This window comes from Neolamprologus multifasciatus, chromosome 8 (assembly GCF_963576455.1).
Source record: "Neolamprologus multifasciatus chromosome 8, fNeoMul1.2, whole genome shotgun sequence".
NCBI lineage: Eukaryota > Metazoa > Chordata > Actinopteri > Cichliformes > Cichlidae > Neolamprologus > Neolamprologus multifasciatus.
Genome location: NC_140446.1, coordinates 11,592,134 through 11,611,898, shown reverse-complemented (window position 1 = coordinate 11,611,898; position 19,765 = coordinate 11,592,134). Strand labels below are relative to the sequence as shown.

Sequence of the window (19,765 nt, the reverse complement as noted above, 5' to 3'; positions counted from 1 at the left end):
TTTCTTTTCCACATAAAAGCATATTATGACTCATTTCACCTGCACTGCATTTTTAATTTATGTAGATAGTAATGGGCTGTATAACTAAACATGCATATGGTAGATTATAAGTGTTTGATTAAGTCCTAGCAGTTTTATTGCAATCAGCTGTTATTTATAGTTTCATTATGAACATGGGGAAGGTGAACAGTCACAGCTATTTTATTGTGCAACTTCAGAAAATAAAGAAAAGAGAGTTGGGACCCGCAACACCCCATCCCGAATTTGGCCCCTCTCAGTATTGACTCAGTTGACCTTGACTTGGCACAATACTCTTATGAATGATTGCAAATATGCATCCAAATCAATTTCAACAAGCAGCACTGGGACTTAAGGAAACTTGAACCTAACTGAACACCTGTTTTACATTTCTCAATCCCTATGAACAGATCTACTATAAATCGTTTTGGAAACAAAGTGGGGGCTTTTCGTGGGGCATGTCCAAACAAACAACTTTTAAAATTACACGTAGGAGTTAAGTTTCTCATCCAGCCCTCTTATCAAGATAAACGGAGAGTAAAAGGCTCACCATTTAGTATTTGGCTGCTCAATCATCCAGGAGTTTCGTTCTATCACTCTTGATTAACTGATACTCGTGGTTTGATCGGGTCAATCAGAGGCAGTTTCAGTGCACCCCCACCGCCACTCCCACCGCCCAACCCCACCCCCCATGACATGAGGTAAAGCGATATAAACGGAAGAGCCTGGAAGGATAACCAGCTGGAAGGACCAAAGTAAACAAAGACCTTGACACAAAACAAAATAAATCAAAGAACATCATGTGCTTTGTGCTTTTACACTTTATATCAGGCCTAGTAAAATCTTACGCAGATGCAGCATGACGTCACTATTTGCCTATTATATACTGTATATGCTATAAATGCACATGTAAATACATGACGCGCTTTTAGATTATGTTTCTGTTAGTGGTATTTGTATGTAGAAGTATTTGTTTTGGTTCATTTTCCTGTCTTATGAGCGCTAACATATGAAACACACTTATTATTAGTGCATATCCAGTTTTTGCATAAGTGATGCAAATGCATTACGCAGAGCATAACACATTGTTTTTCTCAAACCTTTTATCATTTGCATGCATGTACTGTAATGTAATTTTCATGCGCGTGCAATCGTTGCACTGTAACACATCAGGACATCCTAGAAAATGTTTGTTTTTTATAAGCAAATAAAAACATAAGTTAACGGTTATCCATTTATGCATTGCCATAGTAATGAGCCCCAACTGCCTATCGTGGTTTGCACAACTTGTTTTTATTATTATTATTATTAGTTATCACTGTCAGCGCCCAAAACACCAGATTGAATGCACAATGCAGTGCAGGCATGGAGAGATGGGGGGTGGGGGTGCCAAGCACATGTATGCCCCATCAGCCACACAAGCACATCATGAAAATATCCTTCACTGCGGAAGTCTAGTCCAAGCAAAAGTCCAAAATCCATATTTGCAGAAGATTGTAATCTAGAGGGATACTGGGGTCCAAAAACGGCACGAGTGCCAACTTTCTTTTTAGCTGCCATGACTCGTGCAAGAAAAGACCCGTAAAACTTTAAAGCTACTCACCATTTCAGCACACGGTAGGTGAAAAAGCGACGGGCCAGTTAGGAAAACAGACCTCGGACCTCGGTAATTCCGGTGTAGACGTTGTCGACAAAGTGCACCGCTTTTTAATTATACAGATGGATAAAAAAATATCCATTAATTTTTATCCTTTCTCGGGAGATTCTCGAGGAAAAGGATTTCATTATGTGAATGGAGACGCATAGCGCATGCGCAGTTTGCGACAACCATCCACAGATGCTCTTTGCAGGAACCAAGATTTTTGACGTGCAAACTTTGCGAAGATTTAAAAGGTTCATTGCTGTTATGCCACTTTGAAATTAAGCATTCTTATAAGAGATGTTATGCTACTACTATTAATAAGATGAAAGATTATATATAAACATTACAAATAAAATTAATAAGCTGTTTAAGGAATTATGACCAGAAAAACACCAGTGAGTTCAATAAATATTGATTTCTGACCTTAAAGAAGATGTAAAGCTTTATATAATAGTAAAGCTTTAAAAGTAAACATCTTAAAGTTAAATATGAGCGCGATAAGACGTGTTTCCTGCTTCATTCTATCTGTGCTGCTTGATAGTGTCCCAGAGGTCTATATTAAGTAACCAGCGACTTTATCTCAGTTTATGGTAGGCCTGTTTTATCCGTCTCCATCTTTTATCGTAATATTCTCGTCACAAAAGGCCGTTTGAGGTATAATTAGAAGTTAAATTAGGCCAAGTTATTAACAAATGCATAATAAATGTAGTATAAATGTCATGTGCGTTCCCTATATTACTGGTTGCAGTGATGTTTTAACATTAATAGTTCTGTTGCCATTGTTGTTGTTGTACGAAGACATGCCTGATGGGTAATAGAGCCCATTCATTGTCCCTGATGTGCATTTCAAGGGGCCCGTAGTAGACTAAATTAGACTATGGGAAAGCCTAACAATTAGTGCAAACCAAACAGATGAAACAATTAGTCTGAGAATGGGGAGTCAGGCTGCAGAAGCCCAAAGAACATGGTGCAAACAAAACCTGTGCTCCTTGTAAACACCAACCCAGGCGCCTCATTACCAATTGAATAGATGATGAGCTGTCAGGTAGCAAGTCTTGAGGACTCATGTCAATTTCCTTTAATGTTCTCAGCTACTTGTTAAACGTGAAAGGGGGTGGGTGAGAGTATATAAGGCTCCCCTGCTCTTCCAGAGGAGGAATTTGTCATTAACCGACCTAAAACATGCGCTCATGGGGAGCTTTGGGTGTTGCGCTCCATGCATCTTTGCTGGCGCTGCTGGCTCAAGGGATTCATAAATCCAGCGATGGGGTGTTTATGAGGCCGCTACACCGTTTTGCCGTGATGGACCGAGGAACTGGATATCACCTGCCGAGCTACATGATGCAACTTTACAGGAATTTCAAGTCGAATTTTTCCGGTCTTATGGATACGATGGAGCAAGATGCCGCAAGACAAGCGGACACCGTGAAGAGTATGATGGCTAAAAGTAAGATCTGGCTCATTGCTTCATAAAAAATATTTGGTTTGTTTGTCAGAAACGTGCAGGGAATCGTTTGACATTCGTGTTTTATAGCTTTGGTTCGGGTCAGATGTCTCTACCATTAATAAATCATCTAAGATGTTAAGGGGGTTTAGTTTTTCTGTCAACACTGCGTGCCAGACGACCTCAGAGGTCTTCAATCAACATTCCGCTTAGGGGGTGAATAACCATGCAGGGATCAGCGTGTGAAAAGGCCGGTATTCTCTCTAATTCTCAAAGCAAACCTCTTCGTCGCTAAATAGGTGATGTTGATTAGATACCTCGCCAGACATCCCCCTATACAAATCTCTTGCTTAGTCAAATCAACAACCTCCTTCAGTTCTTTTTCGCACTTGGTTTGATTAAATTAGAGCGCTGGATTTAACGGTAGCACAAGCAGCCAGCACAGGACACCCCCCCCCCTCCCACCCACCCACCCAATCCCTGCTGCAGAATCTAATTTCACATCTCCGTAAAGTGTTAGAGTTACTACCTGTTTGTTTGACAAAGGATATGCAGAAGCCGTGAGAAGCAGGGATGTGTTAAGTGATTGGTTTCGGCTACGTGTTTGGTTTGAGTGGATTAATAGCGCGGGTGGTTTGCACTTTTGATCAAGAGTCGAACTGAATAGGCAGCGGACAATACAAAAGTTAAATGTTTTAAAGCCGTTCATTCCTTAGATTAATCGGAACCACAACTGTTTAGAATCACAATGGGTCTCTTTACAGATGTGGGCGCAGAGCAGGGTGTCCATGGGTAATGAATGGGTTATGTTGGGAAAAAGCATAAGCAGCTTTGATTACTGAAATCCCCTAATCACGAAGTTCTAGATGACATATATTATTATTTTCTCACTAGATGAGCCTGCATGTTCATTAAAGGTTTCATTTTTTGATTTTATCTGACTTCTGTTATGAGGTAAATAAACTTTCAATTGAACTGAAAAACATTTTAGGTTAAAATAATTCCTGTTGGCTGATTAAGTCCACTAAACAAGCAAAACACATAAGGTTGACGCTGTAGGCCTTCTTATTGATTTGCATCTTCTTTAATAAAGCTGTTACAGGCTGCACACTGAAAATGTCATGTCATAGTTAAGATATATGTTGCACTCATACCTTCCATAAGTTTATTTAATTTGGCGAGACCCTACATTATCAGAAAAGTGACCTTCAACAATCCGGTGATCACCTTTCAAAAGCACTTGGAGATTTTAAGGAAGGAAAAACGCTTAGAGGAATAGATTTCCAGCAAAACCAGGCTCACAAAGTTGCAGCTATCTACCACCTGTGTGGTGAAGAGGGAAATACAGCAATCTAATTTTTGGTAATATAATAATTGTGATGTTTTGGAGGGGGGGGAGATTAATTTCCCGCACAGGTGGTTGTTTGTTGGTTTACATGCATCCGTAACACACAATCAGTCATTATAATCTGTGTCATACAAAGTGCTCTTCAATTATGCTAACTCTTCCATTTTTGCTATATCAGATTTGACGTACAGACATAGATCCTGGGTGGCGACATTTGACCTCCATGCGCTGGGAGCTGACAAACAAATCCAGGCAGCAGAGTTGAGAATCAAGCTACCTTGGACAATGAATGTTTCCAACATTAGCGTGGAGGTGTATCACCACCATGACCAGGATCAGCATCTGCTGGCACTGCTCACAGAATCGTCACTAGTCACATCATCGCAGAGCTGGAAAGTATTCAACATGACGAATCCCCTCTTGAGCTGGCTTACAGAGAAATCAACAACAAGAATTCGACACAAGCGAGTGTCAAGAAGAAGGAAAGTGATAAAGAAAAAGCGAGGCCTGCCTCTTCCCGGTGAGCCTGTTTATGAAGCAAGTTTGACAAAAGACCAGGATGTGAGTGACCGGGCCTTGCTGGTTGTCTTCTCACACACAGGGTCTGATGAAAACTCAAAGGCTAAAGCGAGCTTACTCCATACAGCTGAACAATCCAAGTTCTTCTCCCCTGCTGAAATCAAAAAGAGGCGAAGGAGCAAACGGGGCCAGAGAGAGCAAACAGCAAGAACCCCACAGCTGTTCAAAAGAGTGAGTGAAAAATCACTCTGTCGCAAAGTGGACCTGCATATCGACTTTAATCAGATTGGCTGGGGGTCCTGGATTGTCTTTCCTAAAAAATACAATGCCTACCGGTGTGAAGGCTCCTGCCCTAGTCCTCTGAGAGAAGACTTAAATCCAACCAATCATGCCTACATGCAGGTGAGTGCCTATCTAGAGTTTCTGTTCTTACACATATTCATATTATCATCATAGGAACATTGTATGCAGACCGTTTAAAAATTCATATGCACACAATCACTGGCAGATATATGCATCAGGGACAATTTGGGATAGGGACAATCTATCTATCTATCTATCTATCTATCTATCTATCTATCTATCTATCTATCTATCTATCTATCTATCTATCTATCTATCTATCTATCTATCTATCTATCTCTTTAAAGCAATTCTGCTAATTTTTAAAATACCAATTACTTCACAATGGAAGTGGCTGAACTGTAGCTAAACCACTAAAGTACAACTTATGGAAACAGTACTTCAGACTAATATGTAATAAAATAAACTTCACGTGATCAACAATGATAACAACTATGAAAAATCTGCAGGCAAGCAAAAATACCACTTAACTCAATTTACCGGAAGTCCTCAGTGGCTCTTGAGTCAAATAATGTTTATCTAATTATGTAATGTAATGTATTATGTAAGTGATAATGTAATAATGTTTTTTGTTCACTAAAACGAAAAAATTGAGACATTTAGCTACAGTAATGTGTTAGATCAGAGACATATCATTGTGAAAATGCACTACATACTGGTCAAGTGTGTGGTGGTGGCTGTCTGATGGATGTCTTAACAATGTTAACTTGACACCAGTTAGGACTGAAGAAAAAGGGTGGAGGGCCTCTCTAAGGGGGTTCACAAACAGTAGAGAACAGTAATGGTAAACTATATATTTAAAAAAAGGAAATTATTCCTGTGTTTTTCTACCCAAAAGTGTTGTTAATTACTTTCAAAATGACAAAACAAGTATCTCAAATACTTGAATCACTATGCAAATATGAATCATAGTTAATAGTTTTTTTGTGTGTGTGTTTTTTTGTTTTGTTTTTTTACATTTGTTCATTCATTCATTGGAGCTTATTCCAGCTGTCTTAGGGCGAGAGGCAGGGTACACCCCGGACAGGTTGCCAGTCTGTCGCAGGGCTATAATAATTGTTTTATTATTTTTTGTTTTGCTAATTTAGTAAAACGTGAGGATTTGAAGCTTTTTATCATAACAAATCTGTTAGTACTCCTTTTCCACATTATGAAAAAGGGTAAAACAAGATATAATTTTTTAATCTCAAATATGACAATTATTTATCAGAACGTCTGTGGTTTAAAGTGGTTCAAAATATTACGTTAAACACAACAAAACATATAACAAATAGCTTAAATGAACAGAAATGTTCAAAATACAACAATCAACAAAGCAAAACAACTTACTAAATGAAGTGAAAAGCAGATTAGCAAATATCAGATGACAGTAAGTGGGTCAGTATGTCAGTAAGCTAAGATAGGATAACCCTATTACTATATTTCTTTAAAGAACTGCAGTTATCTACAATTGGCCTAAAGCCTCTCTCTTTCTTTTTCCAGAGTCTCCTGAAGCATTTCCACCCTGACAGAGTGGCCTCACCTTGCTGTGCACCAACCAAAATGAGCCCACTGAGCATGTTGTACTATGAAAATGGAGAGATGCTCCTTCGACACCACGAGGATATGATTGTGGATCACTGCGGGTGCCAGTGAAAGCTAAAACCAGCTGCAGAGCAGGCTTAACACTGTACAGAAATTCTTGACAGAACCAAGTAATTTCTGAAAATAAAATAAAATAAAATAAAATAAAATAAAATAAAATAAAATAAAATAAAATAAAATAAAATAAAATAAGAAGGAAGAAAGCACTGCAAAACTGTGTCGGAGCGTTGTACAGAGACAACATTTTAATGTGTGATGTAGGCTTTGGTTTGTAAGAATAGTTGCATTTTGAGATGTACCAAAATGTGAACTCAAAAATGGGGTTCACCTATTGTCACAAACTGAAGTTCATTCAATTTAAATTATCAATTGTTATAATTGTAAATATTTAATGGTAATGTTGATTAATATTTCAGCACAGTTTTATTGTTGACTACCATTTGTGTATATTGTTATAATGGCTATTTATATTGTTATATTATTGTACATATTAAAATAAAATTACTTATATGTACATGTTGCATCCTTAATATGTATTTTGTTATGCTGGTTAAAAATTATGTGGTGTATATGGTTTTTAAGATGCTACAGCTTCATGACAAATAGCATGGTGAAGCTTATGTTTAGCAACAGGATTGTGTGTGAACTGTGTTTCACAAAAGCACTCACACTCAAAATAGGTGGACTTTTCTAGCTGTTTCAGTCATCTACAGTAAGTGACTGCCAAATTCCTCTTACAAGCACTGTAAAAGGAATATCCAGCCAACACTCTAAAGTTGCAGTTTGTTGTAACAATGCTAAACTAGGTTCTATTCTTCTAAAGCAATAGAGCTCATTGTATTCAAATCCTTTGAAAATATACTGACTAACCAGGAACTTGCCAGATTCATGACTATGGCAGAGGTCAGACTGGCAATAGCTGACCAGGACTCAGAGGTAAGACAACATTTAACTTCGTAATGTCAGTTTCCACTCAGGCAGATGTGGTTAACTATTTAATTATAGTTGAATTAACCAGCAACTATTTAAAAAAAATCTTTTGTACGTGTTCAATACATTTTAAAGATGGTTTAAGTTATTTAGTTGTGGTATTTGCGCCTTATTACTTATGGAATTCGTGTATGACGCTTTTTTTTTTTTTTTTTTTTTAATATATTTTAAATTTTCGTGTTCTGCAATTTCAAAGCGCTGGACTGACGCTCGTGAATATCACGTATGTTAGCTAGCAAGCTAACCGAAGCTCATGTTTTCCTAACCGAAGCTAAGCATTAACTTGCTTTTGCATTGTTTGATAACTTCTTTGCTTATATGAGGTGATGCTAACGTATCGTACTGACCGAAAAAAATAGCGCAGCAGCAAAGAGGTGAGCCAGCCAGCCTCTCCCCTGGTTAAAAATACACACTCATTAAACTTGCCTGGTGGGTTGAGAAGCTGAAGCTAAGTTAGCTAACACCGGCAGCTGCACGTTTTGGTAACACTAGCAGGCTTTTAGTTGAGGTAAGTGACTTTTTTGTATAGCTTCAATGACACAGAGTATATCTATATGTCTGTCAACCGGGGAATTTATATTAGTCTGGTAGTGTAGGTCTGAAGTAGGTCTAAAGATTTTTATGTTAGCATACATGCTTTATTTACTAGCTTTATGGTTAACCAGAAGTGAAAAGCGATCTTCGTGAAGGCTCAACTGAGGCAGCGTTTCTGGGATTTTATGTTACTATTTACACTTTGAGGACTTAATGGGTTTTAATAATGGGCAAAGGCAAAAGTTGAATTTCTCTCAAACACTCTGTAATTCAATGTAACAAATGTTTTATGAATTGTCTTTAATATTACTTTACCACAAATTACCAGATAGTAGATAGTAGATCAAATATTTATTTATTTATTTATTTTTTTTTATTTAAAGAATGGCACTGTGTCTTTTTCTAGATCTGGAGAAAGCACATGCCAAGAAAGGAACTGTGGTAGTCTTAAGAGGAAGTCAGGAGTGATGGACAAGTATGTTAGGTTGGTGTAGGACATGTATGAGGACAACAAGACAGTGGTGAGGTGTGACAGAAGTGAGAGATTAAAGGCAGAGGTGTGGTTCATCAGGGATCAGCTCTGAGCCTCATTCTTGTTTACAGTGGCAATGGACAGGTTGACAGGTGATGTCAAGCAGGAGTCTCCCTGGACTTTGATGTTCGCAGATGACATTTTGGTCTGTAGTGAGAGCAGGGAGCAGTTGGAAGGGATTGTTTAGAGGTGGAGATATGGACTAGAGAGAAGAGAAATGAAAGTCAATAGAAGAAAGACAGATTTCACATGTGAGAGAGAGACGGGTGTAACAGTGAACCTGTAAAGGTAGTAAACATAGATGACTTTAAATACCTGTGGTCAACCAAACAAAGCAACAGAACAGGCAGTGGACAAGAGAGCTGAAAAGCAAGGGCAGCTTGATGGTGTGGGTGGAGACCAGTGTTAGGGGGGATGTGTGACAGAAGGATAGCCGCAAGAGTGAAAGGAAAGGTTTATTAGATGGTAGGGATCTAAGATTTATGGATGTAGTGGAAAAATGGCATGCAGAGAGTTTGTGTGACAGAGAAGGATGCTAGAAGTAGGGTGAGATAGAGGCAGATAATCCACTGTGTCAACCCATAAAACAGTCAAAAGAAGAAGACAACTGTTTGACCTGAGTTGTCTTTCGTTTATATTAATTTCTAATCTTGTTCATTCAAAATTGTGAATACTGGAACAAACAAAAAAAACAACAAAACTCTTGACATGTCAAATATATTCATCAGTGGAGTACTTGAAAGTACAATATATGAGAAAAGCTATTTTTTCTGATAATTTTTTTATTTTTTGATTGTTGATAATAATTTTTTTGAGTAGGAATTAGTGCTAAACAAACATAACTAGTTATAAAAACTCAACCAGTTCAGAATGTAGATGTAGATAAGCAAAGAACTAAGACCTTAATATTGTGCCAGTGCTAAGTTTCATTAAGCTAGAAAAGAATATGAAGAAGAATATGAATCCATCTGACTTCGTGCTGTTAATACACTTGCAGGTCCGGTCTTTACATTAAATTCTGTTAGAAATTGCCTTAATGTAATTAAAACCAAAAGTGCACAAAAATTTGGAGTGTGTCCACGTTAAACAACTAAAGTGTGACATTTATCAGTGCTAGCAATCTTTAATGAGATTTAGCCTTGGAAGGTTCATTTTTAGCCAGTGGCTAAATTTAAAACAGGGATCGACTGTGTTGTGCTGACTTCAGTGGGATGTCAGCATGGGCAGCAGCTTTGACTGATAGTGTAGTTACTATTTTATCATCTTATCATTTATATGTGGAGGTATGTGTAATGTTGCATTATGTCTCTTAGGAAAAGTTAAAGCAGAAAAATGGCTGAGGCTGTTGCAAAAGTGGCCCGGAGGATTAATGCTACTGTAGAGGAGGGAAAAGATAGTGTGGGTAAGTTACACTTTAACATATTCTTTCCTTTGTCTCTCACTTAATCTTTGTTCAGAGCATATAAATGAATTTGTTGTCAGAGATAGTACCAGCAGGTGGCGACATAGGCTTAAATTTGACTGCTTCATAACTTGAAATGCCAGAATGTAATAATAAGAATAGTAAGTAATCATGTGTAATTATCCGAGTAATTATAGATTTACACTGTGTTGATGTTTGATTATTTTATAACTATGTTCTTCTTCTTCTCTGCAGACCTGTCAAAATGCATGCTAGCTTCTTTCCCAGACGGTGTGTTCAAAGTCCTGAGGACTGTCACAGAAAACATCCGAGTTATCACATTGGCTGACAATGAGATGAAGGTCGTTTCTAGCAAATTCTTTACAACTTTCACTCAGCTCAGAGGTAAATGATGTATGGTTTTTTTTATTAATTATTAAATTTTTTAAAAGCTTGTGGTTTAGTATACTGTTAATCTCACATGCTATTCACCTCACAAACGTTGACAGAATGTCTTTGTGCTCTGATGGGAAAAACAGCCAAGCGACCCTTCGATTTACTCGTGTCTTGAAATACCTTGCAGAACTGGACCTGCAAGGAAATGTGCTCACCAAACTGCCCGATTCTGTGTCAGAAATGAAGCATCTGACCAGCATCAACCTGGCTAATAACAAGTTCTCCATCTTCCCTGATAAGCTTACTGAAATAGCCACACTGGAGCGTATTGATCTTCAGGGAAATAGCCTTACTGGTAAAAAAGAATTGTTAATGTATCCTCTTTGTGAGAAAGGCACATATTTACACATCTCAGTCTTTTTGTTAAATTTTTCTCTACAGAAGTACCACTGGAGAAGTTGTCTGACATGCCATCGCTGAAGTGGCTGAATGTGAAGTCAAACCCTCTGGACTCAAACACAAAGTCAGCTCTGCAGTCTCCTCGTAAATTTGACATTTTGTCAACAGCAGAGTCCTAAAATGCACAATAAATGTATTTCACCTCCTGTAGCATGGAGCTGTGTGCCTTTAATTGCTTAAATTGAATTAGTTTTGTGTTACAGGTAGGACAAAAATACTTCAGGATATCATTATACTGTACAAGCAACGAAGTTGTGCGGAGACCTCTTTCTTTGACTTTTCAATGCTGCTGGGAACCCTGTAGGCTCTACGTTTGGTATTAAGACTTCTGGAAATTAAATCACTCATTCTTGATACACCATTTGACATTGTTTCAAATGATATATTTATTATGGCTTATTTATTGTTTTTGATAGGGGAAAAAATAAATATACACTGAAAACTAAGCAGTCTCTGTGTATTTGTCCTTTTTTTACCTGGTGACTTTGCTGAGATGGTTATGTTATATACAATACGGAGTTTGTATTAAATGGCACAGAAGTACAAAAGTGTTCAGGATTGTTTTTAAATGTTTTCATGTTTCACAAGTCTCTCTCTCTCTTTTTTTTTTTTACCATTTTGGGTGAGTATTTTCTTATCCAAATCAAGGATCTAAGAACGGATTGTATTGTATTAGTGAAGCACTTGGCTATGCAAATACAACTGACTGGAAGCTAAGATTGCACCTGAAAAATGTTTTGCAAGAAGAAACATTTGGCTAAATATTATACATGCAAAAATAAAATCTAAAGAATTGGACTAGAACATAGATTACAGCTGGAGCAATAATTTAAACAAGCAAGAGAAAAGCAATTGCTAAGATACAGTATGATGAGCTCACAGAATGACATCCTTTCAAGATGCCTGAAGGTATTGTAGCCACATTGAAAGTTGGATAATTCCATTTGACTGTAACTGTAATAGAAGCTCCAGAAGATGGAGACAGGTGCTCAGAAGAGCAATTCAAAGTATTTTACTCCTCAAGAACACTTTAAATAGCATTCCTGCTGAGTCTGGATTATTTCACCTGATGTTTGAGCGCAGAGTTTCAAGTCTGCGTGTATCATTAGAAAACCAAGAAGATCTGGTGAATGAATAATCCAAATAAACCTTTTCTAGGGTGAAAATGGGTTTGAATACATATAATTTCTGTTGGGAGAAGTCATCAGATACAGCATCTACAAGTCTGCCAAAGAAGAGTGTTCTTTGGACATTTAGCCTGGTGGCAAGCTTTCAGTGCCACGTGACTTGTCTGCTTCCCAGAGTGTGACCTCGCACTCAGCATCACGCTCCTCTTTAATTCACTGTGTTTTAATTACCGTACCTATAGGCAGAGGAGCATTCTTTCTTTAGTGCTATTGTGCAGTTTGACAGGTTATATTAAGCAGTTTTTGGCACATTTTTTGCACATTTTAGTTAGGTTTACAGCAGGATTTTTCATATAAATAGCTGAAAGTTAATACTTTATATATGATAAAGAACTGTACAGTTACATGATTTTAATATAGAAATTGCACGACAAAGATATAAGACTACTCCCACACATGTATTTTGTGTTTTTCTTCCTTTTTTCCCATAAGGTGCTTTAATGCACTTTTACTCTGACACTACTTTTTATTTGGATAACAATATATAAATGAAATGCATGATTTAAGTGACATAAAAAAGTTCAGACAAAACAAAACAAGCAAATGAAAAAAAAAAAATTAAACTTTGGTACAAAAGATTAATATAAAAACTTAAAGGCATTCATGTATTAAATAGTATAATCAAAAAGGGCTCAAAAAATAAGAATTATCCAGATTATTTTAAAAAAGATAAAGATATTGTGCTTGATAAAACTAAAGACATTGCAAATGAATTTAATGATTTCTTTGTAAATGTTGGCTTTAATTTAGCAAAAGAAATTCCAGAGTCAAGAAATAATAACGACCTAAATAAACATATTACTCAGAATGTGTCCTCCATGTTTATTGGTGCTGTAACTCATAGAGAAATAATTAACATTGTGAAGACATTTAAAAATAAAAAGTCCACTGACTGTTTTGGTATTGACATGATATTAGTTAAAAGTATTATAGAATATATAGTGCAACCTTTCGCATACATTTGTAATCTGTCCTTTCAAACTGGTGTATTTCCCTCACAAATGAAAATAGCAAAAGTTATTCCAATCCATAAAAACGGAGAGAGAAGTCAGTTTACCAATTACAGGCCAATATCACTGCTCCCACAGTTCTCAAAAATTTTAGAAAAGTTATTTGTTAATAGACTTGATAAATATATTGAGAAGCATAATCTCCTAAGTGATAAACATTATGGCTTTAGAGTGAAAAGGTCCACTTCGATGGCAGTGATGGAACTTGTAGAAGGGATATCTAATGCTATAGATAATAAGGAATATACTGTTGGTGTTTTTATAGACTTAAAAAAGGCGTTTGATACGATTGATCATTCTATATTAATGAATAAACTAGAGAGATATGGCATAAGAGGGTTAGCATACAAGTGGATGAAAAGTTACCTGGATGACAGATATCAATATGTCGAATTCAATAATGTAAAATCTAAGCAGTTGAAGGTAACTTGTGGTGTTCCTCAGGGCTCTGTGCTGGGCCCTAAATTATTTATATTATACATAAATGACATATGTAGCATTTCCAAACTGTTAAAATGTGTATTGTTTGCTGATGATACCACTCTGTATTGCTCAGGTAAAAACCTGGAACAGCTTCTGACTACAGCGGAAAAGGAGTTAAATATATTAAAAAACTGGTTTGATGTAAATAAGTTATCATTAAATATAAAGAAAACAAAATTGATTATTTTTGGCACTAGACAAATGAAAAATGTATCTAAAATCAGGGTTAATGGAATTGAAATTGAAAGAGTGTACGAAAATAAATTTCTTGGAGTGATAATTGATGATAAGCTGAGTTGGAAGTCTCATATAAACCATGTGAAAACAAAAATGTCAAAAACCATTGCTATTCTCTATAAAACAAAGCATGTCCTGAACAAAAAATCATTATACACACTCTATTGTACTCTGTTGCTTCCATATATGACTTACTGTCTGGAGATATGGGGTAATGCATATAAAACGAACACTCTTCCTATTTTCAAGTTGCAAAAAAGAGCTATAAGAATTATAAACCAATCAAACTATATAGAACCAACTAACATTTTGTTTATTAATCTGAATACCCTGAAATTTTATGATTTAGTTGAATATAAAATGGCACAGATAATGTATAAAGCACAAAATAGCTTGCTTTGCCCCAGTACTCAGAAGCTGTTCAAAGTCAGAGAGAGTCAATATGACTTAAGGGGAACAGATTTCTTTAAAAAAAACAAGATAAGGACAAATATAAAGCAGAGATGTGTTTCTGTTAGAGGAGTTAACCTGTGGAATAGTTATGACAGTGATTTAAAAAGGTGTAGTTCATTTTCCTTGTTTAAAAATATGTTTAAAAATAGAGTATTAGAAAAATATATATATCAAGAATGAAAAGAGCAAAAAAAAAAAAACAAAAACAAAAAACAGAAAACCTCTTGATTCTTTTGCTTTGATGTAGTTACTTACTAAGGTGGTGGTGTTTTTTCTTGTTTGTTTGTTTGTTTGTTTTGTTTTTGCTTTGTTTGCCTTCTCTCACCCCAACCGGTCGCAGCAGATGGCCGCCCCTCCCTGAGCCGGGTTCTGCCGGAGGTTTCTTCCTGTTAAAAGGGAGTTTTTCCTTCCCACTGTCGCCAAAGTGCTTGCTCATAGGGGGTCATATGATTGTTGGGCTTTTCTCTCTGTATCTATGAAGCGCCTTGAGGCGACATTTGTTGTGATTTGGCGCTATATAAATGAAATTGAATTGAATTGAATTTTATTATTTGCTTCGAGCCCTGTGTACAGGAGCTGCATGCTAAAAGATCTTTTGTTAAAAGGGTTGGCGTAATAAGCAAATGCTTCAGCCAATACCTTTTGATTAGCCTTGTCTCATGCTTTCTTGCTTTGTGGTAAATCTTTGTTCTGTCTTCACTGAGATATTTGAATGCTAATCAATAAACATATCAAACCATGTAGAATAGGACTCGGTGCTCAAATGTATTACATAACCATGCAAAAATCTTTTCTCAGTGTTTCCAAAAACAAGCTCATAAGTATGTTATCGAACAGTTAAAGTGAAACTTGAGATGTAAGAAGTCACAACACTGCACACCACCTAATCCTGCCGTGTTAATTGGCTTACAGCTAACACCTGTCAGCTCCATCTGTTTTTCTGTGAAAAGAACTCTCGGGAGCCACAGCTTGTAACGGGGAACTCGAAAACAAATCACTTCACACACAGAGAAGGCAGAAACTTCACGTCTGTGCTGCAGAATGCATGTGGCAGCCACGGAGAAGTGGTAACAGAAAGGATTAGTTGCTGATTACTATTCTGAGCAACTCTGCTTCACACCGGTTACTTTTGTAAGCTACAGATGCCAGTGCTAGGTGTGATTTGAACACAGCAGCCATACAGGAACAGGCAGAAGCCAGCATGGATCTGTCACCAGGTGTTTACGCCTTTCCCACAGCAGCCCCATTGTCAAATACAGGTAGTTGTCTGGGTTCTAACCCCATAGGCTTTAGAAGTGCGCATGTCTGCTCCCCTGTCCTACATGACTGCCTGTCTGCCGGGAGCTTCTTAGTCCTGCTGAATTAGTGAACAGACCACACTTAGAAGGGTTTAAACCAACAGCAGACATGAGCTTTACCATCGAGGAGAAGGGCAGGCTGAACACCCAGGAGTACAGGGTGTATTTCAGTAAGCACAGCTCTTTGAATTAACTAGTTTGACTGTTTGTGGGAAATAATTCCTTCATGGATTCTGTATAGTGCAATAGCTGCTTGCATAACATGTAGCAGTATATGACAGGAGCACTAGTGTTAAGTAGATGTAAAGATCCCATATTATTTATTTGAATAGGGAGATGAAACTGTGTAATTCTTTTCATAGAAAACTCTGAGGGCAAATACATCTCTCCCTTTCACGATGTACCCATCTATGCAAATGAAGCAGAGGTGAGCATCATGTGTGGCTGTTAGTTTTTTGGGATGTTAGAGAAGAACTTATATCATTGAAAACCTGCTGATTGTGCTGTATTTTGTCTTGCAGGTTAATTTATTTGCATTTATTAAATACATATGTCCTTATTTGACTATTTAGACAAATCATTGAATAGATTACAAAAACTGTGGTAGCTGCTGGGTTTCTCTTGAAACTCCTTAGGCATATGTGCAATGATCTGTATCCTACCTTAGACGACCATTATGCCAGTCTATATGTAGCACAATAAGCCACTAGGAGAATTCATCATCAGGTACGACAGTAACAAGGCTATGTCTCTTACCATTTTTAGAATATTTTTCATGCCATTGTTGAAGTTCCGAGGTGGACAAATGCAAAGATGGAGGTACATAACATATCTTGCAAAAATATGTATTTGTTGCTTTCTAAGATCGCTCCCATATTTGTGGTAATGTAGTGACTATAATCTAAGTCATTGCTTCCTTCTATTTTTATTTTTGTGCTTAATGTCTTTGTTTCACAGATTGCCACTAAAGATCCTCTCAATCCACTGAAGCAAGACGTGAAGAAGGGCAATCTTCGTTATGTAGCAAATGTGTTTCCCCACAAAGGTTATATCTGGAATTATGGAGCTATACCGCAGGCGAGTCCCACTCAGATGATATATGTACAGCAGGAAACTAGGCCATGTCTCTGTTCAGTTTACCCCATACACTTCTCCTTAACAGACATGGGAAGACCCCAACCACAAGGACAGCGACACAGGATGCTGCGGAGACAATGATCCCATCGATATATGTGACATAGGAAATAAGGTACTGGAACAAGTCTGACTGAAGAGACTTACTGAAATGGTGCTTTTTGCAGCTTTTTCAAAACAGTATCTTTAATCCTCAGGTGTGCTCTCGAGGAGAAGTAATCAAAGTGAAGGTTTTGGGAACTCTGGCTTTGATCGATGAGGGTGAAACAGACTGGAAGGTCATAGTGATCAATACTGAGGACCCAGAAGCTGGCAGTTTTAACAGTAGGGATAACTTAAAAAGTAAAGTTGTTTATGTTGCTGGAAAATACGCGAAGACTGTGCAAGCTTTTTGGAATTTTTTTTTTCATTTTCTCCATTTCATACAGATATTGATGATGTGAGGCGACTTAAGCCCGGCTACCTGGAGGCAACTGTTGATTGGTTTAAAAGATACAAAGTACCAGATGGGAAACCTGAAAATCAGTTTGCTTTTAACGGAGAGTTCAAGGACCGGGTACAGCGTGCAGCATTTTAGTCTAGGTCTTGGTTTGACATCAGACTACACTTCTGATATTATATTTTTAGCTATACTGAATCTGTCCCAATACATACATGATTACATTTTCAGTTTAGAGACATATAGCTGGGGATGTTGCTTTGATTTTGTATTTCTTTTGTATTCTCCAGGACTTTGCCGTTGAAACAGTGAAGAGCACACACGAGTTTTGGAAGGCACTGATTTCTAAGATGACCAATGCCGGCGAGTTAAACTGGTAAACAAGTTGATTAATTTGAAAAAAAAAAAAATGCTTTGTGCAAATATAAAGCTCAGCAACATTATGTGACAGATACTATTAGAGGCACTTCCTGCCCTAATTTTCTCCAGCCAATGATTGTGCATTGCATAGATGATAGAGCAGGAAGACAACAGAATATAATGTACAGTGTTGTGAAACAGCATTTGGCCCCCTTCCTGATTTCTTCGTCAAACAAACTTTAATTTGAGTCAAACCGAGGGAATGCAAAATGCATTAAACAATTTCATTTATTAACAGGAATATGCTACCCAATCTATATAAGAAACAAGGAAGGGGGCAAATACTTTTTCACAACACTGTAGCTGCTTTGGTAATGTGTTTCTTGGAGCAAATAAAACACAAAGTAAACACTATAAATATGTGCACTTTTTGGGGGTGAGAAAGACATGTGTATAGGCAGAAAATTGCTCTATTTAAAAAAGTCTTCCTTTCTTTGATTAGCATGAACACCAGTGTTTCAGATAGTCCGTTCTGCTGCTCTGCTGGGGATGCCGAGGCAGTAGTTAAATCTGTAAGTCCATTTTATTTTTAAATTCATGTTAGCATTCATACCTTCCTATTTGATTAGTGAAGAAACTGGAAACAGAGAAATGCTAAAGGCGGTTTCTTTCATTTTACTCCAGCTGCTCTCTATAAGAGTAATGTTTTTGAGATCAAAAAGAAACCAGTATCTAATGGCTTCCTGTAAAACAGAAAATAGGCCCTGAGAACTTGGCAGCATTTAATTAGTCTATTAATGACATGCACATGTATTCCTCGTGTACTTTAAAGGTGATTAGTTAAGCAAATAAATATATCACCATTTAATCATTTCATGCTTACAGGCATGTGCTTTTGGAGCTGAAGAACCTATTCCAAGTTCAGGTGGGTGTTTATAGATATTTGCAGCAACTCTGTTTTGTTGCCTCATGGAACTTAAATCCTATGTTTTACTTTTTTCAGTTGACAAATGGTTCTACTATGACAAGTGAGAAGGTAAAGCCTGGGTGGAAACAGGAAATATGTGAAGCGTTCCCACATCCCTCCTCCCTTGATTCCTGTGGATTTGATGTGTCTTGGTTATTTCATATAACATTTACTTGCCTGGTTGTACAACCTTCATTGGCTGATGTGGTTATTTTTTAATCCAGATCACATGAAAGCTCTCATTATTTTTTGTCATTTAACTTAATGGGAAATTAATGCAATTTGATTTTACTTTGACAAATAAACACTATATTAAACCATGTCAACTCAATAATTATTTTGTCATTCTCATTTATACCTCTGCTTAAAGAATGTGGCTTTAAAGTGGATAACAGCATTTGATAAGACAGACAGAAAGAAACTTCTTTAATATTTGATAAAAGGCATATAACCCATTCCTTTACAGTCTTACATTCAATAATTCATTGGGTTATATGACAATATTGACAATTCTACTACATGATGTATGTACTGTTCCTAAGATGTAATAGCTGTTTAAGATTATAAATGACTTCCTATTAAAGCCTTTAGCTGTAAGTGAAAAGGTCTCATGGTGTTTTTTTCTGCAGCGTGCAATTAAACAGTCAGTTCCAATAAGAACTGAAGGCATTTACATGTGGTTAGAATGTGGTTAGAAACTACACTTGCAAATAAAGGGTGCTCCTAAACGGTCAAATAATAGAGGCCCTAGTGCATAATGTATGTGTAACTTAAATCAGATATGTTGAAACACTAAATATAGTTTAAATAATATTTTAATATGGTCAAGATATTCAAAGACTACCTCTAGCTGTGTCCTGCTTTTGCTAGAACAAGTGCATATCTGAACCCGGGAGCTCTTGCACCCCAAACGAGAAGCAGACCCCTTAAAAAACGAGCAATGCAACCGATATCACCTTATTGTGA

The 19,765-nt window shown here is 37.1% G+C and overlaps 4 protein-coding genes across 6 annotated transcripts in view; 3 read left to right on the top strand and 1 right to left on the bottom strand.

Moving 5' to 3' along the window:
• pald1a (phosphatase domain containing paladin 1a) overlaps window positions 1-1,759 on the bottom strand; it is a 61,748-nt gene extending 59,989 nt beyond the window's left edge. The window contains exon 1 of the mRNA XM_085170067.1: window positions 1,622-1,759. The gene's annotated coding sequence lies outside the window, so the exon portion shown is untranslated. The remainder of the gene's footprint in view (window positions 1-1,621) is intronic.
• A 117-nt stretch (window positions 1,760-1,876) lies between these two features.
• Window positions 1,877-7,340, top strand: ndr2 (nodal-related 2). Its single transcript, XM_085170070.1, has 3 exons — window positions 1,877-3,107; window positions 4,631-5,373; window positions 6,817-7,340. Exons 1-3 carry the CDS (start codon window positions 2,843-2,845, stop codon window positions 6,967-6,969), a joined length of 1,161 nt encoding a protein of 386 aa, XP_085026196.1. The 5' UTR covers window positions 1,877-2,842; the 3' UTR covers window positions 6,970-7,340.
• Window positions 7,341-7,742: 402 nt separating this feature from the next.
• lrrc20 (leucine rich repeat containing 20) lies at window positions 7,743-11,680 on the top strand. Of its 3 annotated transcripts, none has more exons than XM_085169533.1 (5): window positions 7,743-7,854; window positions 10,288-10,376; window positions 10,632-10,781; window positions 10,960-11,127; window positions 11,214-11,680. In XM_085169533.1, the coding sequence occupies exons 2-5, from the start codon at window positions 10,307-10,309 to the stop codon at window positions 11,348-11,350; spliced, it is 525 nt and encodes a 174-aa protein (XP_085025659.1). In that variant the 5' UTR covers window positions 7,743-7,854; window positions 10,288-10,306; the 3' UTR covers window positions 11,351-11,680. The 3 variants fall into 3 exon arrangements, with proteins under 3 accessions (XP_085025659.1, XP_085025657.1, XP_085025656.1); XM_085169531.1 differs by lacking the exon at window positions 7,743-7,854 and adding an exon at window positions 8,115-8,282; XM_085169530.1 differs by lacking the exon at window positions 7,743-7,854 and adding an exon at window positions 8,115-8,416.
• A 3,896-nt stretch (window positions 11,681-15,576) lies between these two features.
• ppa1a (inorganic pyrophosphatase 1a) lies at window positions 15,577-19,403 on the top strand. Its single transcript, XM_085169472.1, has 11 exons — window positions 15,577-16,069; window positions 16,262-16,326; window positions 16,665-16,718; window positions 16,857-16,976; window positions 17,062-17,148; window positions 17,231-17,357; window positions 17,462-17,589; window positions 17,763-17,848; window positions 18,335-18,404; window positions 18,718-18,757; window positions 18,836-19,403. The coding sequence occupies exons 1-11, from the start codon at window positions 16,009-16,011 to the stop codon at window positions 18,862-18,864; spliced, it is 867 nt and encodes a 288-aa protein (XP_085025598.1). The 5' UTR covers window positions 15,577-16,008; the 3' UTR covers window positions 18,865-19,403.
• The last annotated feature ends 362 nt before the right edge of the window (window positions 19,404-19,765 follow it).